Source organism: Telopea speciosissima, chromosome 7 (assembly GCF_018873765.1).
Source record: "Telopea speciosissima isolate NSW1024214 ecotype Mountain lineage chromosome 7, Tspe_v1, whole genome shotgun sequence".
Classification (NCBI taxonomy): Eukaryota; Viridiplantae; Streptophyta; class Magnoliopsida; order Proteales; family Proteaceae; genus Telopea; species Telopea speciosissima.
Window position 1 is genome coordinate 22,908,281 of NC_057922.1, and position 27,369 is coordinate 22,935,649.

General features: G+C 39.8%; 1 protein-coding gene and 1 pseudogene across 1 annotated transcript; both read left to right on the forward strand.

Annotated features, from left to right (window-relative positions):
• On the forward strand, positions 1–27,339 carry LOC122668079 (annotated as a pseudogene).
• Positions 9,479–18,384, forward strand: LOC122668078 (9-cis-epoxycarotenoid dioxygenase NCED5, chloroplastic-like). Its single transcript, XM_043864631.1, has 2 exons — positions 9,479–11,039; positions 18,221–18,384. The coding sequence occupies exons 1-2, from the start codon at positions 9,479–9,481 to the stop codon at positions 18,241–18,243; spliced, it is 1,584 nt and encodes a 527-aa protein (XP_043720566.1). The 3' UTR covers positions 18,244–18,384.
• Positions 27,340–27,369: the final 30 nt, after the last annotated feature.

The following is a 27,369-nucleotide window of genomic DNA, read 5'->3' on the forward strand; positions in this document are numbered from 1 at the left end:
TCTTGTCCCGATGAAGTTTGTAAGTCTCTTCCACCCCCCCTCCTCTCTCTCTTCTCTATGAATGTGTGTTGACTTATTTCACCATTTACTTTTACTTAATCTTCTGCAGACATGTTTGAGCAAAGGGAAGGGCTTCCATTTTCCACCATGTCAGTTGATCAATATGTGTGGGTTTCAGATTTTAATTGATTGCCCAATTGACCTTTCAGCCTTGGGAATCTTTTCTCCTGTTCCCACTTATTCTTATCAACCCCCAAACATCCAGTTCCCAAATTCATCAATACAGAATTCAGTTTCTGATTCGAGAGATCAGAAAAAGCGTAGAGTCAATGAAGCCCTCGAAGCAGATGATCTGATTAAAGCAGTGCCTTGGTATAATACTGTTAATACAATGCACTTACTGGATATTTCATTCATTGATGTTATATTAATCTCCAGTCCAATGGGTATCTTTGGGCTGCCATTTCTTACGCGAAATAAGAATCTCTCAGCTAAGGTAAATGAAAGGTATAAAACCAAATTTGTTATTAACTTCTTGATTTAATGTGTATTAAATTTGTTGATTTTGGATGACTTGTCAGATTTATGCAACTGAGGCAGCTGTAAGGATTGGACAACTTATGATGGAAGATCTTGTTTCAATGCATATGGAATATAGACAATTTTATGGGCCTGAGGAGGATAGGTTCCCTCATTGGTTGAAATGGGAGGAGCTTGAAACGCTTCCATATGAATTGAGGGAGATTATTATGGGAGAAGATGGGGCAGATTTGGGTAGCTGGCAACCCTTATATAAGTAAATTCTCTATGCATGTAAATTCATGGAACAATTGAACTATTCTTAGAAATATTTGTTTCTTCAGTTTGATTATTTGTGCCTCATCCATGTTTCGGTTTGCTAAATCTAGTATCATGTAATGGTTCTACATTTTTTGTGCTTTGATGGACTAAAATGGTTACAATAAATTGAAAATGTTTGAAATTGCTAATGCTTCCTATCTTTGATATATTGAAGTATTTTGTGCCCTTAGGTAGTTGTAAATACAGTGGCATGAATCCTTCTGAATTTTGTGGCTTTGACTTGATTGCATTTTTCATTCTTCTTGATTGAGCCTCATGTATCAGTTGTTACCTCAATAAACTAATGATACTAGAGCACCAAGGTACAATTTTAGCAGATAAAAATGTTTCAAGTTGTAGTGGATTAGCATTGGATTGTGTTGTTGAACTTGGGTACATCCCCAAGGAGTAAAATATTGATACAAAATACCTCTTTTGTATTGTTTGCATACGAAATGGGTGTGAGATACCAACGTCTAGAATCTGTAGCTGGTGCGATCCGGAGTTCGAAAAACCCTGTTTTGGGTTGCTTGGGCCCCCCACCCAAGCTAGTGAAGGGATCAAAATGCAAAGGTAATGTCAAATATGTAATTTTCAAAGCAGGTAAGGCCCTTAAGGGTAAAGCAATTGAAAAAGGGGGACAAGTTGGGAATAAATTCCAAAGGTAGAGGGTACTTCTGAAACTAACAATATTAAAGATATTGAATGAATTAAATCAATGTATGAAGGGTAATATGGAAAGTACAAAAGAAAAAGAGTAAATAACTATAAGAACTCTCCTTCCTTCGTGAAATCAGAACCTGCGGAGGGTTTGCTTGTGTACGGGTGCTAGAACTCTCCCAATAGGAACCCAATCGTCTTGAAATTTTAAGAGAAGAATCCCAACTCCTAATCCTCTTGAATGTAACTAGCAATTGGGATTGATGCTCTGAAAATCAAATCAGGTTGGTGATACAGTTGCAAATCCCAACAGCAGGTTGGATCTTACTACACATGTGAGATGTGTGTGCCAAACTCTCCAGGTTAAGTCACCTTAGATAAGGATTACGCACATGAAATTTCAGGAAGGTTGAGGGTTGAGGGACTTCGAACCAATCTCTGTGAACTGCAATTCACACCCATGACAGGGGTCGCCTGAGAGTGTGGAAAAGAAACCAAGTAACTAGAGAAAGATGGAAGCTAAGAACAATCAGAAGAAGTAGGAATAGAAGAAGAAAGGAAGAAGGGAGAGGAGTGAGAGCCGCAGAAGAGGAGGAAGGCACACGGTCGCCAATTGCTTCACATTCGCAACTCGTGAGAATTCTCAAAGTCAATTTCATTCATTATCAAATATGTTCAATGCATTGGGTTACAAGCATATTTAAAGTAAATACATATTCTTAGAAATGTAAACTACTATAAAGCAAGGAAACTAATTCAACCAGGAAACTAAGCCACTAGGAAACGTGAAATAAGGAAACTACGTATTTCACCTTAACTAAAATGTTTATAAAAAAAGATAATTAAAAATTACAAAGAATTCTAAGAACAGAAATGTATAAAATCCTAAAATATTCTATTAGACTAAAGGCCCAAATTTGGAAGTGTTCTTGCATCAGTAGCATTCTATGCTTTTCATAGAAAATTTATGAGAAAACTTGTCTGTTAGAAACATAAATTTTTATTGTAGACATATTTTCTGTAATCTTTGCCCAACAGTTTTGTTTTTCAGTAATACCTATATTGGGATGTGTTTAATATTCTCTATTATTATGTGTGCCCTGCCCTTTTTCCATTATTTTTCGTATCAGTCCTATCACCCCTTAAATATCACCTTAGAAGCCTATTTTTCTTATGTAATATGATAGATCAGATACTAGAGAGAACTTGGTTAGAGCTTCCTGGCCTTTGATTCATTGGATTATCATATCAGATTTCTCCTTAATGAAAGGGTGTACCCAGTGCACAAGGCTCCTACCACTGCAGGGTATACACAGCCTTACGGCCCTTACCCTTGCTTTCGTAGAGAGGCTGTTTCCAGACTCGAACCCGTAACCACTTGGTCACAATGGAGCAACCTTACTGTATCAGATTTCTCCTTATTTCTCTTTAATGTTCCCTTGTTTCTGATTAACGATTTCCTCTATTTCTTATATCTGAATTTCTGATTTTTCGTACATTATGTTATTCCATTATTTTTTATGTTATTTTTGTTCAGTTTCATAACTATTTATTTTTCCACATGTCTGTTCTGTTCTCCTGGAATCCTACCAGCAGATTCTGTTATCCTAATCTCAAAATTAGGCTTGGGGTTATTGATCTGCATTACTTATGTAAATAGTTCACCATTTTTGTAGTCGTAATGGTCGTAAAAACGATCAGGGGGTTTCTCTTCTCATTATCAACATAATTAACCATTTCTTGTGGGGATGCATAAGAAGTGTTGTGCCTCTCTTTGTCAAGATTCAGGTGACAAGTTGCTGGTCCCATGTAAAGAATATTTGACTACATGATTATTAATTTGTGGTCTTGTTAGTTTCTTCGCTATTTCTGCATTTGTAATCAAAGATGGGGCTATATGATTTCTCTGAGTGGCTACTCGGCACCCCTAGCATTGTGATTCCCATTTCATCTCTGAACAATTGATATCCATTTATATATATATATATATATATATATATATATATATATATATCATGGTATCGGATATTTATTGGTTTCATGCAAGCCAACAATTGTAGATAAGTTGATGAATTCGGCTGTTTTAGGTGAAAACAAGAGTTTATTAAGAAAGGGGTTTGGGTTTTTTTTTTGGATGGGGGGTGGAAAAGAAGAGAGCAGAAGCAAAGCCGAGCGAAAAGAGTGCAACAAAAGATAAAAAAAGAGAAAAGAAACAAAAGGAGGCACTTGCTTCTCAAGCCCCTACCCTCTAGCAGATTACCTATCTCAAACATGGCCATCACCTAATCTACAATAGCAGCACCCTGTACCAACACCCACTCCCTAACAAGAATGAGCACACCCAAAGAGAACTGTCAAAGAAAAGAGAAGGAACAAAAATGAAATGGAAATGGAGAAAAACCAAAGTCAAGTGACAGGAAACTTTCACAACTGAAAAGCACTCTGTTGTTTGTTTCCCAGACTCGAAAATTGTAGTGGTGTAATAGTTGAGGTCCTAGAGGTGACAGTGCTTCCTCAATTTTCATCTTCATATGCTTCCAAATTCTAACCTTAATTTTCCTTGCCTAGCCCTTTATTTTTCATACCTTTCCTGCCATTGTAATGCTGCCCCTTTTACTTCTAAGTTTCTTGAACAGAACCTTTGTTCCACTATGTATTTCCACTCAAAATAGTTCTGAAAAGTAGTATCTCAATCTAGAAACTTCTCAGCATATCTATCCATGAAGATTAGTTACCCCAGTCCTGAGATCTTCAACATTCAATGAATTTCAGGTTGTTCATGGGTGGCGGGAGCCGCGGGACAATGTAATGGATTTTCTTCTTCGTTTTTGGATCCACCTTCTGGTAGATCTGAAGGTTATGGTCGTCTTCTGGTGCCTCCATCGACCACCTATGATTCTTGGCACTGCAGATTTTGGAATCGCAACCTAGTTGATCAAGGCATGATTGTAGCCCGGCAAATGGTCCTGTAACTAAGATTTCATACAGATCTACTTCATCTGTGATGCCATATTTGACACAGGAAGAAGCAAATTCCAAATGTATCATGATTTTGTTTGTGAGGAAATTACAAAAAAAGTGAGAAAAAATGGAGCTAGAGAATGATTAAATACTATTAGTTGCTCTTCTAGTTCAATGGTCCAGGTCTGAAGAGAATTATTTCTCTTGTTCAAGGGGAATATTTCAAAGTCTGTGTCTACATCCATAATAGCACTTCTATGCCTTAGGTGACTTGCTCAAGAGGCTAGAAGTAGCTTGATCATGAAATCAGTCTTTAGACTCACATGGCTGTTTAACAAAATAATAGGTCATAAATCAACTTTAAAAAAAAAGATAAAGAGTGATACCCATGATGACATCTCTACATTCGACTAGCTATTTCGTCTCACCATAAACCGTTTTCTATTTCTGCAATGGGTCAATTGGTTTCTAATAAGATTGAGTATACATGGTTTCTAGTTTAATGGTAAGGATGTCAATCCATAATTGCAAACTATAGTGTTTTCTGTTTATTTTGAATTTAGTTATGTTTATTAATGAATAATGTGTCAGTGTAACAGATGTGAAGGATTGTATGTAGAAAGTACAGTCTGTTAGATTTGTTGAAGAAGTCTTCTACAATGGAACATTGATTTTAAAAGCATTCAGTTCTGGCCTGGAAATAGGAACATGTAACTGGACAATACATGGTCCAAGAAGAAACATTACCTGTTTGTCAAGCTCCATCTTCGAATCTGCTCATGCAATGAGTTTTGACTACAGTTCTCTGCAAGGGAATGATCTGATCCTATTTTCTGATTTCTCATTGTTGCATGATGAAGTTGATGTTAGTAAGGATTCCTTTGCCCATATGAATAAGATAGAGTCTGAGGTCAACCAACCAACTGCCTGTAGTTTCTCAGCCCTAAGGTATATATCCCTATTTAATTTTAATGTAGTTTATAAATGGCTTCTCATTGTTTTGTTGGTTCCATATCATTTAATTCTTTTAGAACCAGATCATCTGTTAGCTTTAGCTTTTTTCCTTTTCCTGCCCCTTTTCAATAGCTACAGTTGGAGATTAAAATTTCAATGCTTGACATGTTGCAGGAATGATGATAATGATGGGAAGAATTTCATCCAATCACTCATTGGTACTGAAGAATATTCAGAGGAGATGGACAAGCTTGCTTTCATCTGCTCCTGCGCCATAGACTCTGTTACATAAGGAGGTTCTGTCCTTGTACCCATTGGTCGACTTGGAATTGTGCTGCAGCTTTTGGAGCAGATATCACAATCTCTTGAATCTGCAAACCTAAATGTAAAGTACTTATGCTCGGAGTCTGAACCAAATTGATGAATTATTACTTTATTGCTCGAGTTTAAGAAAAGATTTGTTTTTTTAATTTATGCGGTAGGCCCTTGCTAGCCTAGTCACGGGCTCTTTAGAGCCTTGTTTCCTATTCCATACTATTTATTTTGTAGCTTAGGTGATCAGTTTAGAAGTTATGTTTGAATTAGGAGTTGAGACTCATTGGGAAGTTGTGACGGCATTAAGATTGTCTAATCCCCATATAACTAGCATAAGAAGCCATATATCCTGCCCTAAGGAGGCCACGGATTTTTATTTATAAATCTTAGAAGTTCTTCTACATGGCTTCATGGATTTACTAATGTGGATCCCTTAGTTTTTTTGGGTGGATTTCTATTGATAAATTAACTAGTCAGTAGCCCTTTAAATTTGTGCCTGCAAGTTGGGCTTTGTTCTCTGCTGCTATTATTTAAATCTTAATATGAAACTAAAATTCTTCTCAGTTTGAATTGTTCCGTACTTTTTGGATTATGTAGCATTTTTCTATCAATTAACCTTCTTTCAAATTAAAGTTCCATTGTACAGTTTAATATTGTCTGCAAAACCTTGAAATTCAGACCAGTAACCAGATTAGGTTCGATCACACCCTTCCAGATCAGAGAGAAAATTTTCTAATTGAACTTCTCATTCAATTGGAAGGCGAAGACCACTATTAATATAGTAGACTTGTTAGCTAGGCTAGAGGTTGCATTCGGGGCACTCCCTTCCTTTGCTGTTTTAGTCTTATATTTATCTGTTCTTTTCTTTATGGTCATGTCTTGGAAGGTAGAGTAGGACCCCTAGACTATTGACCTAAACTTCAGAGCTATTGGTTTTTTAGGTTTTCAAGTTGTACTGCTACTCCTGAAGACCCTAATTTTTAATTCTCATAATTTTTGATATTTCATCTAAATTCTTATTCTGATTTGGATTTCTTAGTGAATGTATAGTCCAATTCAATATCTATCTCTCTTGTCAGTGTTCTTTAGTGGTCATAGCCTAAGCAGGAATCTACATTTCTAGTTCTATTAGGATTGGTAATTTTGGTTTCTATATAATCCATCAGTTTTTATTGATTTCTGTTAAGAAAATGCTCAAGTATATCAAAAGATTGGTTGCTGTGGCAGCACCTTTTTTGTTTTTACATTATAATTTATCTTTTCTCTTCTATTGATAAATTTTTTTTTTTTTGGTGAATAAGAAATTCATTACCAAAGAGGAAGAAAAATTACATGGCCCCAAAAGGGGAGCAACAAAACAAAAAACAGAGACCAGCCCTTAAAGAGTAGGGCCTGGATCGAACAGCGTTACAGAAGTGAGGCCCCAGGAATCAACTATGCACCTGTTCCTTGCGGAGTCAATACAAGAAGAAAGAGGAGCGAAGGCTAATTTGGCCTTAATTTCAAAGGAAATGGAATCCCAAATCTGTTGATATGAGTGGGAGTAGGAGGTCCATTTCCTGATATTACGTTCCATCCAGATACGATTAAGCGAAGCACAAAAAGCAAGCTTCCCGACAGTGTCGCAGGTAGAAGAGCCTGCAAAAGTCATATCAATCCATAGCCACTCGAGAGAGAAAGGCAAGATTCTGCACCGTGCAGGCCAGCATTTGATTAGGACTCTTTCCAAATTGCTTTGGCAGTTGGGCACTCGAAGAACAGATGGTCGATGTCTTCCACATTATTCCAACAAAGGCAACAGGAAGGGGGGACTTGGATGTGACGATGCCGAAGGAAGGCCTGGGTTGGAAGGCCTTTGGAGAAGATCCTCCAAGCAGTGAAGCAATGCCTAGGGATATGATGCTTGAACCAAACAAGCTTCCTCCAAGGAACAAGAGGACCCTTGAGGCGGATAGCATCCTAGGCTGAATTAGAGGAGAAGGAGCTGGAGTTGCTAGCTTTCCACAAAACACAGTCATCTCTGCTGGAGAGCCCCAAATGCTGGAGAGGATCCAGGTCCCTCTCTCTCTAAAAAAAAAAATCCTCTCCAGCATGCCATCCTGGCCTCCAGGGTGCATTTGACAGCTGTAGGCACTTGGGGTGCATGCCCAGATGCTGGAGAGGATCCTGGTCCCTCTCTCTCTCTCTCCTTCACATGAAAAAAGCATGTCTTCTAAGGAACCATTTCGTCCTTCACGTGAGAAAACCATGTCCATTTCGTTTACCAAAACAAAAAAGAAGCTGTTTCACTGCACTTCATTAAAAATAGAAATTGTTTTGTTCATCACATGAAATTACGAGCACGGATCCCATCCTTGTACAAGTACTGTCCAAGGCATGGTTTTAATGCACGACATTGAAACGAGTATTGGTAATACGCAAAACCGATACAATATCGATTGTATCGGACAGAATTATCCTTAAAATTTTTAAAAAATGAGTTTTCTAACTATTTTACCCCTTATCCGTATTATGCTATCGATACGATATTGATATAGTATTAATATCGATGACTAGCACAACCAATACGTATCGCAAACATGGTCTAAGACCCTCCAAAGCCACTAACATGAAATCGACTCAGATCCGATCTGTGAAATAACCAGTCCGTTTCGTTTACCAAAACAAAAAAGAAACCGTTTCACTTCACCTCATTGACGTGTGCTTCCATAGAAATAACGCCTTGCCCCTTCTTCCGCAGTTTCCAGAATCTAAGGAATTCAACATGTACGTTTGGCAATCTATACTCTAGCTTTCACCAAGAAACGCATAAAATAAAAAATTTTTTTGGGTAATAACTAATAACGTATTAAATAACTCACAATGCTGAAAAACGTGCCCTTGTGGGCGTCTGTGAGAGACTGAGAAAGAGAGTCAGAAAGAGAGGCGTTCGTACGTAAAAGGTGGAAATAAGAGAGAAAGGGATTGCCAGACTGGTGTTGGGGATTTGGCCGACGGCCCAACGTGTGAAACCAGAGAGAGGGACAGAAGCGACGATGAAGAGGAAAACCAGGGGCGATGTTGGAAGACAAAAACTATCTCATTAGTCATTACAGAACAGACTTTCCACCTGAGCGGCTGTGGAATGACCTATCACGTGGGATCTCCCTGTTCGTCAATCAGTCCTAGCGCCCGGTGAGTTTGACTGGGCTGGACTGGACGAGGTGGGCCTGCGTTTGGCGATTTATGTCTCCTCTGCATCACCCTCAATAGTATCGAATGACGGCATGAGGCCCACCCTATTATCCCCCACCCCTGCTTCCAATCGCTTTCACACGCGCCTCCTCTTCCTCCTTCCCTCATTTCCACCCCCTCCCCAAATTTTACTTTACTACTTACTTCTCAGCAGCACTTTTCAAATCTTGGTCTTACAAGTGTCAAACACTCTCCATTCCCATGCTGGAAAGCTGATACTCCCTTCCCCCCAATAAAGCGAAACTTAAAATATAAAAAAACCGCTTCAACTTTTAGGACAGGTGTCTCACTATTACCATACCACGTACGTTACAAAGGAGGATTCTAACTCTCAACTCCAAACACCCAAAATCACGTTTAATTTCCTTTCCTTTCTTTCACTCCCCTATAAAAAGCCCCATCCCTCACTTTCCAGTGAAGCAAGCAACCAAGGTTTCCCCACTCTCACTGTCGATCACTTCAGTCGGCAAACCTTCTCTCCTACTCAAAAACCAACTCACCAACACCTTCAGCCATGCATGCCTCTCTGAGCTTCTCTGCTAATCCCTTAGCCACCAACTGTGAATCTCAAACTAAACGAATTAGGGAATTCTCCGCTATTCTCGTTACCCCATCACCCAAGAAGACATCCTCTAGAGAAATCACGAGGCCGGTTATTTCAGTGCCGCTTCGTGAACCTAAACCCTCACTCACACCACCACCGCCGCCCACCCTAAACCCATTTCAGAAACTAGCGGCTTCCCTATTAGACATCGTGGAGACATCCCTCATCGCAGAATCCGAGAAGAAGAATCCTCTCCCTAAGACAGTCGACCCTGCAATCCAAATCTCTGGCAATTTCGCTCCTGTTCCAGAAACTCCGGTTCAGCACGATTTGCAGGTAACCGGTCGTATACCGGCCGAGCTTAATGGAGTATATCTCCGTAATGGAGCCAACCCCATGCTCGCACCATCCGGGGGCCACCACCTATTCGACGGCGACGGCATGATTCACGCTGTCTCCTTAAACAGTAACACCAATAGAGCTAGCTATAGCAGCCGCTTCACCCGAACGAGACGACTCATGCAGGAATCGGCATTTGGAAGGCAACTCTTTCCTAAGCCGATTGGAGAATTGCATGGCCACACAGGAATCGCAAGGCTTTTACTCTTTCAAGCACGTGCTATGGTGGGTCTCGTCAATGCCAGTCAAGGCATCGGTGTCGCTAATGCCGGTCTGGTTTACTTCAACGGTCACCTCCTCGCCATGTCGGAGGACGACCTCCCTTACCATGTCAGGATCACAGCCGATGGTGACCTCGAGACCGTTGGCCGGTTCGACTTTTCCGGTCAACTCGAGTCATCCATGATAGCTCACCCTAAGATGGACCCCTCAACGGGCGAGCTTTTCTCTTTAAGCTACGATGTCATGAAAAAGCCTTACCTCAAGTCCTTCAGATTTGACAAAAAGGGAAGGAAGTCACACGAAGTTGCAATCTCACTCGACCAACCCACAATGATCCACGACTTCGCCATCACAGAGAACTCCATAGTGATCCCTGATCATCAGGTGGTTTTTAAGGTCACTGAGATGATAAAGGGTGGATCCCCGGTTGTCTTCGACCAAACCAAGACCGCCCGGTTCGGGGTTCTACCCAAGAACGACACCGACGAGTCCAGAATCCGTTGGATCGACGTGCCCGATTGCTTCTGCTTCCATTTATGGAACGCCTGGGAGGAAACTTCAGCCAACGGTGACAATCTTGTCACCGTTATCGGATCATGTATGACTCCTGCTGATTCAATTTTCAACGAACACAACGAACGGCTACGTGCTGTTTTGTCAGAAATCCGGTTGAACCTAACGACGGGCGAGTCGAGCCGCCATGAAATTGTTTCCGGGTTGAACCTAGAGGTTGGCCAAGTCAACAAGAGATTTCTTGGGCGGAAGACGAGGTACGCTTACTTGGCCATTGCAGAGCCCTGGCCCAAGTGCTCAGGAATCGCGAAGGTGGACTTGGGCACTGGTGAGGTAACGAAATTTGAGTTCGGTGAGGGAAGGTTCGGGGGCGAGCCATGTTTCGTACCAGGACCGGGTCCGACCCGGTTGAGCTGCGGGAGTGAAGAAGATGAAGGTTACGTGATGAATTACGTTAGGGACGAGAAAAGGGAAAGGTCAGAGCTGGTGGTGGTCAATGCTTCAACCATGAAACAAGAGGCTTCAGTGAGATTACCTGCGAGGGTTCCGTACGGGTTCCATGGTACTTTTGTTAATTCGGAGGAACTGAAAGGGCAGGATCTTAGTTCTTAGACAACAAGATATATATATATATTTTATTTTTTATTTTTTTTTGAAAAATTTCTTATTTTGTTTTTTCTTCCTCCAATCCAAATTCCAAAGGATGTATATAGGACAGAGGAAGCTAAAATTAAGATTGTATATACAGTAGAGCAATAAAATATATAGTTTACATAATCATAGATTTGGTTGGGCCACAAGATGGTTTTTTTTTATTAACAGTTTTGGACCATTCAAAGGTATGCATAGCACACATAAGGCAAAGATAAATTTTAATCCTAAACATATGAGACAAGGTCAAGCAAAGGCTTTTTTCTGGTTTAAGTATTAAATTTGCAAGAGGAAATGTTTAATACAAGGTGGGCCATGCATGTAATTTAGATTTTAACAGTACAGAATTCATATTGGTCTAAATTTTAAAGGTCACCTAATGAGAAATCTATAGTTTTGTCCAGTTTCAACTTTCAAGTGGAATGAAGTTAATTTAGAGTCTTGGTTATTAGGAAGAGGAAAGCTAGCCCTGATATTTATTATGTGGGTTTTCAAAAATGTCTGAGAAATGAGAAGTAAAAAATTTACAACCCATGTGTGGACAAATGAACGAATTGCTAGAGTTCATGCTCTCATAGTGCTAGCATTACTTGTATGACAATTAAAAATATTATTTTTGGGTAGTTATCTATTCATAGAATAATGGAATGTAATATAGAATAATGGGATGTAATATTTTAAAAAATCAGAAGTTATATCTGAGTCATTCATTTTTTTTCAATCTAAATTGTTTATTCTCATTTAGAGTTTGGAGAGTGCATAGTCATGTCTAGAGTATTGGAACATATTTATGGACATACACGGGATGTAGGGATGTAAGTTTGGCCATGTAACCGAGCCCGACCTGAGTCCGGATAAAACCTGGGCTAGTGTAGACGTTGATTTTTGTCACCTCTTGGTAATGACGACAACAGGATGCAGACTGACCTTTGTATCTTTCTCAAGAGGGATTCACTCGTGCATAAAGACCATATCACCCTCACATCCATAATAATTATAACGATTAAAGTGCTGATTTTAACGTGAAAATCATACAAAGACCTTTTTACCAATGCTAAAGGAGATACTATTCACCTTCCCTGCCTAGGGGGTGTAACGGGTAGAGACCCTCGACTGAATTTTTTTTATGAAGTATAAAGGATAGGGCATTGGCCCATGAGAAGATGCCACATCACCCAAACCCGCAAAATTGAACCCTAGGGTTTTGCGGCTCTGCAGTTGTCTTCGTCGTGTCCTAGGGAGTGTCCCGCGGTCCAGGAAAGGACAACCCCAGAGCCATGGTATTCATAGACCGTACTAGGTGACTGCGGTAGCACGCGCAATGTTGTGGTCCAGTAAAGGACAACCGTGGAGCAGCAGAAAATACTCTGCAGTTGCACTAGTGGTGCTGCAGTCTTGAAAAAGACTTTCTGCGGAGCCTCAAAATTCCAGGGGTTCCCAATAAATAGAGAACCCCCAAACTTCCCAAAGGTATGTAAAATTTGCCTTGAGAAACATGCCCCAGAGTCCCCCCCCCCCCTATGGTGCTTTCTTAGTGTCCCTAAAGCCTCCCCCCTCTCCCGAATAGTTCCTCAATGTCTCAAACCCCTAGAGAAGAACTAGTGAGATGGCAAATTACCCCAAAGAGCGAAGTCCTTCAAGAGAGAGAAGCAGATAGTCACTCCTCCTGCTCTTGAACAGGGAGGCCACCAACGTTTGTCTTTGGAGCTAAGGGGCCCTCCTCTTTTGACCCTTTGGGGTCGACCTCAGGTATAACCACTATTCCTTTAGTTATTTTGGTACAATAGCATGGGGGTAGTATAGATTAGAACAATGTAGCCTATTAATGAGCATGCTTTGGAGGGTAATATATAATCTTTATAGATGTTTTACTGTACAATAGTCAATCAAATTTAGCCATAGGTTGGTATAGGACATATAACTGGGAGAGTGTTCAAACTTTGGCATCTAGTAGCGAGACCGGCCTCCGTCGGGCAGAGTGGATGCCTAATACCTTTCTACTTCCATAACCTAATCCTTAACCAAACCTCTGACCATACCATATGGAATCTAACATGGTTCTTCCCCTAACTAATGATTGAGCCTCGCCTAATGAGTCCTAGGTGGTGACTCCTCAGCATATATATCTCAATCCACTGTCGCCAGAGACCCAAATGAATTTTAGGTCGTGATACCTACGGTGGCGACTCCATTGGGGATCATTATGGTTAAGCTTTCAATACTAGATGCTCCCATTTAATGCAAAAATGTCATCCTTTGTATGATAACATGTTTGGCTAACCTATTGTTGTATTATGATTGTACCAACTGCATCATGCATCGTGTACGAAGTGAAATCATCAGACGAGGATGCTCCTTATTGTTCCTCTACCCCAGGGGGAGGTGAGACACATTGTACTAAGCATTCTAAGATCGGATGATAGCTCATTCCTACAGAAGAATGTTCGAAGTGAAATTAGGCAACAAAGATGCTCCTTGTGGGCATTTTGAGATTAATTGATGGCTGCTTTCTACACTGTACTTTTGCATACACTCGCAACATGGATTCACCCAAGTCTGCGGTTAGTCAGATCCCATGAGTAATCATGGGTAATTTGTAGCGAACCCACAACCCTTGATCTTGTACCATTCAGTATATAAAAAGAACCACATACCGCCGACTCACTTCGTATATACGAGTGATATATAGGTATATCGGTTCTATCAAGGGTGACCTTTTATATTTTACATCCTACCTATTGCATGCATCATATAAAGATTTAAGACCATATACGACTAGGGTACGCCACACTAATTCTGTAGATTGTTTAAGGCTTAAGTCAGAATTCTCGTTGGCATTCTGTATTATTTAGAATTTTATGCTAACAAAAGAGGAAACCCTATTCGTCCAAAGGTAGGTGGCACTTTGTATTGGCATAGAGCTAACTACTAGCTTTATTCTTTGCCTGAGCCTCCTTGTTTGTTTCTCATGTCATAGTACGCATTTAACCTAAGATTTGCTATACAACGAAGGATTTATGGCATGACTACAATAACCACCCTCTTTCTTGAAAACAATTGATAGTAAAGATATCGGCCTCCATGCCAAAGAAAATCCATCCAGGATGACATTGATTCTAATATTCCTCACCTACCATTGAAAGAAAGCATGAGACAATATTCTCATGCGATCAATAACCTAAGGTAAAATCATGATTAATAACGTGTTGTCGCGTGAACTAATTTTGTTTGTACATACTATTTGTTTGTGCGTAATCACCTCTCTCTTCCTCCCTTTCAACGGTAAGGGAGTCATTTCAAAGGGGAATGGGGTGGAGAAGAGAGAGATAGACCATAGTTCTAAGTATCGGTATCGTATAGCCCGTATCGGGTGATACATACCGGTTATGCTAGTCACCGATACCGATACCGATACCGTGCCGATATCGTATTGGTAGCATGGTACGAACAAGGGGTAAGATGGTCAGAAAACTCGTGTTTAAAGAAAATTCAGGGCTAATTTTGTCCGGTCCAGACCGATATCGTACCGGTATGGTATTGATTTTGCGTGTTGCCGATACCCATTCCAATAACGTGGACTAAAACCATGAGATGGACACATAGTAGGGGTGTCAATCGGTCGGTTTGGTCCGGGTTCGATCCGGTTTTTTCGATTTCGGTGTGGCTTTTAGGAAAATCGAAATCGAACCAATAAGGACTTTTCGGTTTCGGCTCAATTTGGGTTTCGGTGCGGCTTGGTTTCGTGTCGATTTCGGTTTATGATAACGGTTTGGATTCGGTTCGGTACCCATTTTTTTAAAACAAGTTGGGTTCGGTTTGTGCCTATTTTCTTCTCTTTCTCTTTTCAACTACATAAAATACTTCTTTAGCCCCACACTTAAAATGAGATCAATGAAACAAGCATTGTTACAAATCAATTTCCCTATTTTTATAAACTCATACTCATTGATTTGTAATAATTTCCCTTACAACCATAAATTTGCTCACTAATATTGAAATCAATTCAATTATTCATAACCTTATACTCATTAATTTTTTTATCGGTTTCATTCGATTCGATTTTCGATTTGTTATCGATCGATCCAATGTAGTTCGATTTTTAACCGGTCCCATCATACCCTAATCCAAAATCAATCCAATAAGGATTGATTCAATTCAATCTCGGGTTTTTTCTGATCAATTTCGATCGATCTTATCGGTTTGGATTAGGTTTTGCCACCCTTAATACATACGGTGCTAACATACCCATCCCTCTCCCAAAAAAAAAATTCTCTTAAAAAAACCCCTCTCTCATGAAATAACCGTATCCCCAATTTCCATATATAGGAAACCGTGTCCGTGTAACTCATTAATATCCTCCATCATGCCCTTGCTCGGAGAACCTCCTCCCTGGTAATATAAACCATACCATACCAGTGAACGTCACTCTCACCCCTTCTTCTGTAATTTCCAAAATACAACACGGACTGTTGGCAATTTAAACTTAAGCTCTCACCAAGAAACACATAAAATAACTCAAAATGCTGAAAAACATGCTACACAGAGAGAGAGAGAGAGAGAGAGAGAGACCGACCGACCATGTACGAGCGCGCAGGGCGATGCTGGAAGTAGTAGCACAACAGTAAGTAGTACGTACAGAACAGACTTACGATCTGCAAGACTGTTGAGGGACTTGGTGTTGCTGGTCACGTTGGATCCCCGTTTCATCGGTCCCAGCATGAAATGGACAGGAGTAGTTGTCTGGACTATCTGGACCAGGTGGGGGCTGCGGTTGCCGATTTATGTCTCCGCTGGGTCACCCCCTCCCCCCAATTGTATCCAATGAATGGCGGCATGAGGCCCCCCTCCCCCGTATACCGCCCCTCTCTTCCTCAATCGCTTTCACACCCCCCCCCCCCCATTTCATTCACTCACCCCAACACTTCTGAGCTACGAGTCTCCCATGAGTCATACATGGACTCCACTTTCAAATCTTTGTTTTACAAGTGTCAACCCCTCCACTACCCAAGCTGGAAAGCTCAAAAACCCGAACTCAACAAAAAAGTGCTTCAACTTTAACAGAAACTTCCTCCTCCTCCATAGTTACGTTACTATTATTAGCTTGGACAGCTGTCTGACTATCAGCATACCACGTACGTAGTAACGATCCTTACTCCCCCAAAAACATGTTTTCTTTTCTTTCACTCCCTATAAAGCTCCCCCCATCCCCCCACTTTCCAGTGAAGCAAGCAACCAAGCTTTCCACTCTCGGATCACAGTCACTCAGATAGCAAACCTTCTCTCCAACCCATAGACCAACTGACCAACACCAGCCGCCATGCATGCCTCACTGAGCTTCTCTGCTAACCCCCTTTCCCCCAACTGTGAAGCTCAAACTAAACGAATTAGGGATTTCTCCGCCATCCTCGTAACCCCACCACCTAGGAATAAGACACCCTCTATAGAAATCCCAAGGCCGAAGCGAGAACCAAAACCCTCACTCCCATCACCACCACCACCACCACTTTCCCTCCAAACCAAGCCCAACCACCCTCCCACCTTAAACCCATTTCAGACACTAGCGGCTTCCCTATTAGACATCGTGGAGACCTCCCTCATCGCAGAATCTGAGAAGAAGAACCCTCTCCCTAAGACAGTCGACCCTGCACTCCAAATCTCTGGCAATTTCGCTCCTGTCTCAGAAACTCCGGTTCAGCACGATTTGCAGGTAACCGGTCGTATCCCGGCCGGGCTTGATGGTGTATATCTCCGTAATGGAGCCAACCCCATGCTCGCACCATCCGGGGGCCACCACCTTTTCGACGGTGACGGCATGATTCACGCTGTTTCCTTAAACAGTAACGGCAATAGAGCCAGCTATAGCTGCCGTTTCACCCGGACGAGACGACTCATGCAGGAATCGGCATTTGGGAGACAACTCTTTCCTAAGCCGATTGGAGAGTTGCATGGCCACACTGGCATCGCAAGGCTCTTGCTTTTTCAGGCACGTGCTATGGTGGGTGTCGTCAATGCCAACGAAGGCATCGGTGTTGCTAATGCCGGTCTCGTTTACTTCAACGGTAACCTCCTCGCCATGTCGGAGGACGACCTACCCTACCATGTCAAGATCACAGCCGATGGTGACCTTGAGACCATTGGCCGGTTCGATTTCTCCGGTCAACTCGAGTCATCCATGATCGCTCACCCTAAGATGGACCCCACAACGGGCGAGCTTTTCTCTCTCAGCTACGACGTTGTCAAGAAACCTTACCTAAAGTCCTTCAGATTTGACAAAAAGGGAAAGAAGTCCCACGAAGTTGCAATCTCACTCGACCAACCCACAATGATCCACGACTTCGCCATCACAGAGAACTCCATAGTGATCCCTGATCATCAAGTGGTTTTCAAGCTCACTGAGATGATAAAGGGCGGATCCCCGGTTGTCTTCGATCAAACCAAAACCGCCCGGTTCGGGGTTTTACCCAAGAACGACACCGACGAGTCCAGAATCCGTTGGATCGACGTACCTGATTGCTTCTGCTTCCATCTATGGAACGCCTGGGAGGAAACTTCATCAAACGGTGACAAGATTGTCACCGTTATCGGATCATGCATGACTCCTCCAGACTCCATTTTCAATGAACACGACGAACGGCTACGCAGTGTTTTATCTGAAATCCGGTTGAACCTAACGACCGGCAAGTCGAGCCGCTGTGAGATTGTTTCCGGTTTGAACCTAGAAGCCGGTCAAGTAAACAAAAGACTTCTGGGGCGGAAGACGAGGTACGCTTACATGGCCATTGCAGAGCCCTGGCCTAAGTGCTCAGGAGTGGCGAAGGTGGACATGGCCACCGGAGAGGTAACGAAGTTTGAATTCGGTGAGGGAAGGTTCGGGGGAGAGCCATGTTTCGTTCCAGGACCGGGTCCGACCCGGTTGGGCCGCGGGAGTGAAGAAGATGAAGGGTACGTGATGAGTTACGTTAGGGACGAGAAAAGGGAAAGATCAGAGCTGGTGGTAGTGAATGCTTCGACCATGAAACAAGAGGCCTCCGTGAGATTACCTGCAAGGGTTCCGTATGGGTTCCATGGTACTTTTGTTGATTCGGAGGAACTAAAAGGGCAGGATCTTTCATAGACAAGATACCTTCTTCTTTTTTTTTTTTCATTTTTATTTTGTTTTTTCTTCCTCCAATCCAAATTCCAAAGGGTACAGGACAGAGGAAGCTAAAATTAAGATTGTATATAAATATATTGAGTAGAGAAATATTTCTTTAATATACATCTAGTTTACATTATCAGAGATTTGGTCGGCCCCACAAGATGGTTTTTTGTTAATAATTTTGGACCATTTAAAGGTATGCATGCAACCCATAAGGCAAGGATAAAGTTTAATCCTAAACATATATATGAGACATGGTCAAGCAAAGCCTTCTTCTTAATTAGTTCTACATTTGCAAGAGGAAATGTTTAATAAAAGGTGGGACATGCAATTTAGACTTTAACAGTATAAAATTCATAATGGTCTAAATTTTAAAGGTAACCTAATGAGAAATCTATGGTTTTGTCCTGTTTCATGTGGAATGAGGTGAAGTTAATTTATTGGTTGCTAGGAATTTAAGATAAAGAGGAATGATAGAGTTTGTTGCTCCCTTAGTGCTAGCACTCCTTGAAAGATAATTAAATAAATATATATTTCTTTTGTGTGTAGTTATTTATTCATATGATAATGGAAGTTCACAAGATAAATCTAAGTCGTTCATTTTTTTAATCAAAATTATTTGTTCCCACTCAGAGTTAGAAGAGTGCATGGTAATGTCTAGATTATTGAAACATATTCATGGATATACACGGGATGTAGGGGTGTAAGGTTGGCATTGTAAACCTGAGCCTGCCCTTAGCCCAATCAAGACCTGGGCTAGGCTTTTCAGCCCACAAGGTGGGATTGGATTGGTATTTTTGGCCTGAGGCTGAGCCAGGCTTGGGCTGAAGCCTCCGGTTAAGCCGACCTTGATTATATATAACCATATATTAATTGTTACATATTACGTCTAAAGCTTTAAGCCTTCAAAATTATTTTTAAGAATGATTGATATGTTGATTATGTCTCATTTTTTCAGAGCATATAAGGACACAGATGGATAAAAAAAGGGCTAGCCAAGGTCAATCAAGGCTAGTCAGACCTGGGCTGAGCTAGACAAGGTCGGGCTTGGGTTGGGCTTCGGCTGAACTAAGAGGACTCAAAGTTAGGTTGGGGTCTTAAAACATTCGGCCATGTTTGACCCTAATAGGACGTGTGTCAATACATAAGGGAGTATTTGATTGAATTAGACAATGAAATTTGAAATGTGGCTAATCAAGGCTAACCCAGTCTTGAAAAAAATCAGGTCAATCAAGGCCGAGCTGGGCTAAGCTCGACAAGGTTGAGCATGGGCTAAGATATCTCAGTCTGCTGACTTCAGGGCGAGGTTTGGGTTTGATTGAGCTAAGAGGACTCAGGGTTAGGCTTGGGGGCCTTAAAAAAACTTAGTCATGTTTCACCCCTATCAAGATGTGTGCCAATACAAAAAGAAGTATTTGATTTAAATTAGATAATGAAATTTAAAATGTAGCTAATCTAGGCCACACCCTCTCTATCCTACAGTCGGAATGGACATATCATCTGTTCACATGGCAGAATAAGTACTTTGTGACATTTGAAAAAATAACAGACCTTAATCAGAAAAATGATTCGCTATATTCAATTGATAAGGGAAACAATAATTACAATACATACAAGTGATTATTGATCATAACTATTGTGCAAGGACAAGAAATGGGAGGGGGGGAGAAAGGAATGACCAAACTTAACAAATTTTTGTTGACTAAAGTAAAAAAACAAAACCGATAACAGAGACATCATTGATCAAGCAAACAGGAAGTGGGACACTAACCTTTTGAATTTATTCTTCCATCCTGAAGATAAGGCAACCATACTCCAAATTCCCCTCGCTTTGTTTCTTTGAGAAGAGTCTCCAAGAATGGACAATTCATCATGAAGACAACATACCACTTCCTTTGTAATTTGGAAGATGATTCACAAGCTCAAAGGATAGATAGATCTAGAGTAACGCATCATACAGCCCCCCCCCCCCCCTCCAATCTATGGAAGAAAATTAATTTGGTCATGTCCTACCTTGCCATAAATTTGAAATCTCCTATGGAAGGCTTGTGCAGGAGGAATTGCCATAGGTTCAACCCCTTCTTAGAGACGCATACTTCTTGACCCTCAGTACTCTCGATGTGGTGCTCCATCAGAAATTATAGATATTATCAACTTGTTTTGTAGCTTTGCAAGAGCAGTCTAGTTTGGTATGCGGGATTGAATTCTCCGTTATATACGAATACATAAGGATCTTGTCAACAATGTTCTAGAATCATTTCTCAAACAGTAGATTCTTGGATGGAATACTCTACTGATTTATAGGAAGAGCAAGGCACAAGCACATGACCTTATTGATCGAGCTTCATTGCATGTAATATATATTTGAAGTGCTCGCAATGAATTTCTCTTCATTGGTACTTCTTGGTCACCCTCTGAGATCATTCATCATGCTCAACAATATCAAACCAAAGAAAATTGAAGGAAAACACAACTGAAAAGCCAGACTTCATCATTCGCGACTATTTGGATAAACAGAAAACTGCATCCTTAGAACCTCTCAACTTCTCTTCCACCTTAGTTGGAGAGAGGCTATAGCAATTCGCATCCTACAAGCTCAACAATTTGTCGTGTGAAATAGGTTAGCCTAAAACTGCCACGTTTATTGAATAGATTATTTATTGTTTATAAAAACAAAAAAATTTGAGTCATGAGCGAATATGGAAGAATTGAACCAAACTTTGTCACTTTTTGTAATTTGACTTTTTTAGTAGAAAATTATAATTTGGACTCGAATGATTTAAGTCCTTAACAACCATAAATAAACGGTCAAGATTAAAGCCTTCAAAGTAATAACACCACATGTGGCGACACAGATAGAAGAAGAAGAAGAAGGCACAAATCACAATGCTGGATAGCGTTCGCACCTGGGAATCTAGTCAGGAGGAGTACTAAGGACTCGTTTGGAGTCACATGACATTCCACTTTAAAAGGGGCAGAAAATATGCTACCAATAACATAGCACACGTGGGGCAAGACTAAGGAAGAGCTGGTCCAATCAATTTTGGCAAGGGCGTCTGCACTTTTTGGCTTTTGTAACTTTGGTGGGCCCAACTCCTGGGCCCCACACCTTCCCAAAGGTGCAAGCCACGTCTTATGTCATCGCAGCTTTGAAGGTGTTTCCTCATTGGGTATTGCTAATCCACGTCATCTTTTTTGGAAAATTTATGTGGGTCCCACCCACCTCTCTGAAAACCTCGTCGCACACCATGGGTTTTGTCACTAGTGGCATCAGATGACTTACGCTTGAGGCCTTGAGCTTGCCAAGTGGCATTACCTTTTTTCTGACTTTTGTCTTTTTATTTTTTATTTTTTATTTTTTATTAATATAAATTTAGAAGTTTCTCATCAGGAAAGAGTTTAGAGAGACAAGTGTCCCCATGGGCCCACTAGGTTTAAAATTTTAAATTTTTGATTGCAGAATGAGAGACAGGATTTTATCCAAAAAAAAAATGAGAGACAGGTGTCAGGTTTGGTCTGTATTACCAATGAAAGAGATTAGAGGGACAGGTGTCTTGAAATCCATATAGTTTTGTATATTAATGGATCCACTTAGAGAGAAGGAAGGAGTGGGTGGGGGGATTGTGACAGTTGTCAGTGTTTGAGCTTACTGTCACCCAAAATTAGAGCATGAATACTGCTATAGGCTGCAAAGAATTAACGCCAAATATATAGCACGTTATGGAGTATGAGTGTATGACCTTGACTTTTACGTTACAGACAAATGGTCAGGTGAATGAAGAGAAGAAATCCCTTGTTGATGAACGAGTTGAAGGTCTGGATCGGCCCGACTGTTTATTAAATGTGTCAGATTCAAGCATCAACTGATTTATAATTGGATAATTCCAGTGCAGGGTAGTGGTTCGACGATTGTCCGATTGGAATTAATAGATAATTGACATTTTATAGTTTGATTAGTCAATTTAAATCCGTTTAGCTCGAATACTGACCATTTAAGAATCGATTATAGTCTAATTAGTCAATTAACCCATTTGAACCGATTGAATAGATATTTGCTCATGTCATGGCCTAAAAGACCCAATTACCTAGCTAGATGGGCATAAACGATGCAAGACCTTAAATTGATGGGACCAATTAGTCTGACTAAAACCAATCGAACCCAATCGGTTGACACCCTTATTACGAACCCTAGCTTGCTTTTTACTGTACAACAAACCATGGTAATTAATCTAAGCTCAAAGCAACCCTTACTAAGGAAATAACTCCTCTCCAACATGCGAAGCTGTCCTGCGCGCATCCAATGGTTGGAGGAACTCGGGTGCATGCTTAAATGCTCCCAACTATTGGATGCTCATTGGAGGGGCTGGCGCGTTGGAGAGGATCCAGGTCCCCCTTACTAAAGGGTTTTGTAACAGTTTGCTTGCCACCTTGATTCTATATTATGGGGTGTTGTGAATAGACACTCTTAACCTTTAATCCTCAGGTTCTCCCTTGTATTCCTCTAATACGAGTATACGGTGCTTCTCTACTCTAGTAGTCTTGTAGTATTATATCACCTATCTAGTCTGTAATGTACTCCTATAGTATTGTATCACCTTTGTAGTTTGTACTTCCAATCTAATGATTCATAAAAAAAAAAAAAATCACTGGCCGCAGTAAGAGAACACTAAAATATTGTGCTAACAAATTATAAATTGTTTTTCTTTTAAATAAAAGTTATACCATATGATACAAACGTATGGAACTGTTGCGTCAAGAAATGGGGGGGGGGGGGAGCGTGCTGTTCCTGCAAAGAAGAAAACAGTAATAGGGGACCGGGCCGAGCCAGTTTGGTTGCTTCAATGCCTAAGTCAGAACTCTCTAGCAATAGATAATCTTAATTGAAATCAAATGATCATAGAAGAAGGTTACCCAGTTATTTACAGGTGATTGAGAGAGTCCTACAGGCAATGACGTGACTTGATAGGAAAGGGAACCCCCCCATCACGTCACGTCAGGCTAGATCATTGTGCTAATTTAGGGTCGTTAGCCATTCTGCATTATTTTGGGGCGTAATTCCACCGCTTTATCCAGATTGGGGGACGGGGTGTGGCCGGCCCCCTCTCAGGATCGGGTCGCTCACTTACTTTAGATCGGTTTTTCCTCGCCTCGTCCTCAATGGGACAACCTGATCGCGGGCACGTACCGTCCTCGCCCATATGGGACTACACATGTCAGAACCATATTGGGTGCCGATTTTATGATGTATCAGGAACATACACATCCAAACAACATGATCTGCTGAAATTTAAATTAATATCTTATATTTTAAATGTAGTTCAATAATTAAAATAACTTTTAAGAATAAGACAAATAGACAAAAAAAAAATGTAAGTTTACAATCTTGTTATAACCAAAACTTGATTAGAATAAGATTTTCCATAGATTAGAATCTTTTTCTCATTGGAAGGATTAAGCTAAAAAATCTATATTTTGTGGTGACGACAAGTATCTTTATATTGTGTAAGTGTAACAGGAAAAGAGGATGTTGCAATTTTAACTTTTGGATTTTTGAGAAAAATTAATAACCACGTGTCATGTTACAATTTTGACTTTTGGATTTTGAGAAAAATTTAAAACCACGTGTCATATTATAAAATCACATTCAATCATACACCTCTCCAAATATTGGCATGCACCCTCTGGTTAAGTCATGCAACTTCCCTATAACCTAGGAATTTCAATGCTTTGTTTGCCATTAAGCTCACTGTTTTGTTTTTTTTTTTTTTTTTTTTTGTTTAGGTTGAAATTTCAGCTGAACAACCACAGCTTCTGATTTGTCGGATTGCACAGCTAGACAAATATTCTAAAGATACCCTTTGTCAGCATCACTTATAAAAGTTTATATTAATTAATTATTTTCTTTGACACAAGGATGATTTCAATGACCATTTTGATTTGGCACGAAAATGACACTTTTGGTTGTTTTGAATGAAATATGTTGGTGAATTTTTTAAAATAAATAAGTATTGATTTAAGTTAAACAAATATTATAATTAGATATATAATATAAAATTTATATAAGATATGAATGTTCACATCCTAGGACCTTTTTTTTGAGTTGTTTTGTGTTCATGCTAAGACTTTTTTTTTCTTTTTTTTTTTTTTAAATTTTGTGATGGAAGTAAAGTTCATATATTTTATAGAGGATGCATTCTCTGTCCGGGAGCATGGCCCCTGCATCAACATGGGGTTTAATGATAGTGTGCACGTAAGCATCAATAAGGACGAGATTTTTATCTTTCTTAGGGGTGGAGTAGTCATTTTACCCCATGTTGTGTCTGAACGTAGGAACCATGTTTCAGAACAGAGTCCTTTTTTCCTATTTTATAAATTAAAAGTAGTCTAGGTTATTCTACTTACCAGTATCTTAGATTGTGTGCTTTAGTTGTGCAATAGGGAAATAATATTATGATTTTGACTTTTGGATATTTTGAAATAGTCTAAGACAACGTGTCAAATTTCAAATTAAATTGAATCATATAACTTTCCAAAATTAGCATGCACCCTCTTGATAATTCGTGCAACTTTTTTAATGGTTTTGAATTTTTCAATGCTTTATTTGCCATTAGGATGACTGTTTAGATTGAAACTTTATATGTGAATCATATATTGGTGCCTTTTGGGTCTAAATATGCATGAAATTTCAGCCCCTTTTGATTCGTCGGGTTGCACAGCTAGGCAAATAGTCTCCCTTCCACTTCTTTATTAATTCTTTTGACCCTTTTGGCTTGGCACGAAAATGACGCTTAGGTTGTTTCATGAAACATGTAGATGGATTTTAAAATAAAGTATTTCTTTTATTTAAGGAAAATCTTGTTGGCTTTGTTTGATTACAAAGGGAATTAAAGGGAAGGGAAGTGAAATTTTCATACTTAATCAAAGAAACTTTTGTAATCATATCCCATGTGACTATATCACTATCATTCCATATTTGGTTATTAAATTCCACTTTATTTTGCACCCAATTCCCTTTGGTTAAAAAAATAAAATAAAAATTACATGTAAATGTATCATTACGGTAAGAAATTTAAATAGTTTATACAATCACATGGGATAATGATTACAAAAATTTCTTTTACAAGTATGAAAATTTCACTTCTCTTCCCTTTAATTCTCTTGCAATCAAACATAGCCGTTGAAGCCCAGGTTGACAGAAAAAAAAAGCTTAAACTTACTTTTTTTTGGCCTTTTAGTATAACATGCCTTTTTTGTTTTAACGAGGGTATAAATCTTGTTAGTTACACATAAATATTGCTAAATAACTGTCAAAATTTTTTGAAAACCCTTTTTACCCTTACATTAAATACTGCATCAAACAACTTTTGATAGTAAAACAAGGTTCATTTAACAAAAAAAGGTTGCACTCCATAACCTAAATAAAATTTGAAGAAAAAAGTTTCTCGCAACATTAATGTACTATTGCCCTCTCATGGTTTTTTCTCTCTCCTACTTTGAACATGTGGGACCCATGTAGATTACACCATTCCTCGCACCGCTATTAGTATGATGTAGGAGATTCCTTCTTCATTGGCATCGTGAAAAACTCTCTTAATAACATAAATACACAAAGTAAATTTAAAAAAGATATGAGTGAAATACACAAAGTAAATTTATATAAGATACAATTAGAAAAACCCTTAATAACATAAGGAAAAAAGAACTTTGTCTGGGAGTGTGGCCTACGCCAATACTCCCATGAGTCTATCTCTCTCCTCTCCATATTAAAAGACACCTATGCCCATTTGTTTTGAGGAGAGAGATAGACACATGGGAGTGCTAGCGTAAGCCACCATGGTTCTTAGTATCGGTATTGTATCGCCCATATCAGGCAATACATACCGGTTTTGCTAGTCATCGATACCAATACCAAGCCGATACTGTATCGGTAGCATGGTACGAACAAGGGGTAAAATGGTCAGAAAATTCATTTTTTAAGAAAATTCAAGGGTAATTTTGTTCGATACAGTCGATCTAGGCCGATATCGTATCGATTTTGCGGGTTGCCGATACCTGTTCCGATACCATGTACTAAAACCATGTAGGCCACTCCCGGACAGAAAATTACTTCCCATAACATAAATACTATTCCTCACACCCCTATTTTAGTAGGAATGCTCCACAAGAGGAGCGGAGATGTTTATATACTCTATTGGGAGCATGGAACAAAAACTCGATCGAAACCTGTCGAAACCACCGAGTTAACTCGGTTTCCCAGGTTTCCGAGATGAGTTGAAGGGGGATTTTATAAAATTCCTAGATTCGACCGGGTTTCGATGGTTTCGACCAGTTTCGAGTGGTTTCGACCATATTTCGGTGGTTTCAACACATTTGTCCATTGAAACTGAGGGAAACTTGGCTCAAAACTAGGACATATAGATATTTATGCCAGAAATTGTCAGAAACCATCAGTTAAGTAAATGTTTTTGTATTTGTATTTCATTTACGTAAGATATTATTCATAAATAAGCAAATACCCCCTATTTGAATCCAATAAAAATAGTTAAAAAATTAAATTTCAAAAGCAAAAAAAAATCAACCCCTCAGTTCAAAAACAAAAACTGAATTTTCGACGATAGGTGTAATTTTTAACTTTCTAATGCTGGGGTTTTTCTCAAATTTAAAATTTTCATAAATCTTAATATGGTAAAACATTCACTAATCACCAAAAGTGCGATAAAATATTCATTTATTTTGATGTCCAAAAGAATATTTTCATTCAGAGCAATTTTGACGACATTCGTGCACACCAAATTAAGTTTGATCGGTACATAACTCTTTCAATATAAATCAGATTTAAGTAATCTTGGACTTATTGGAAAGCTATCAAAACAAAGCTTTCTAACAAATCCGGAGATTGCTTAAATCTCATTTATATTGAAGGAGTTATGTTCCGGTC

Bases quoted from the DNA above. Each gene is read 5' to 3' on its own strand.
- LOC122668078 (XM_043864631.1), top strand. From the start codon at position 9,479: ATGCATGCCTCTCTGAGCTTCTCTGCTAATCCCTTAGCCACCAACTGT. The intron at 11,040-18,220 runs GTCCGACCCGGT...GGGCCGCGGGAG, and splicing joins ATGTTTCGTACCAGGACCGG to TGAAGAAGATGAAGGGTACG.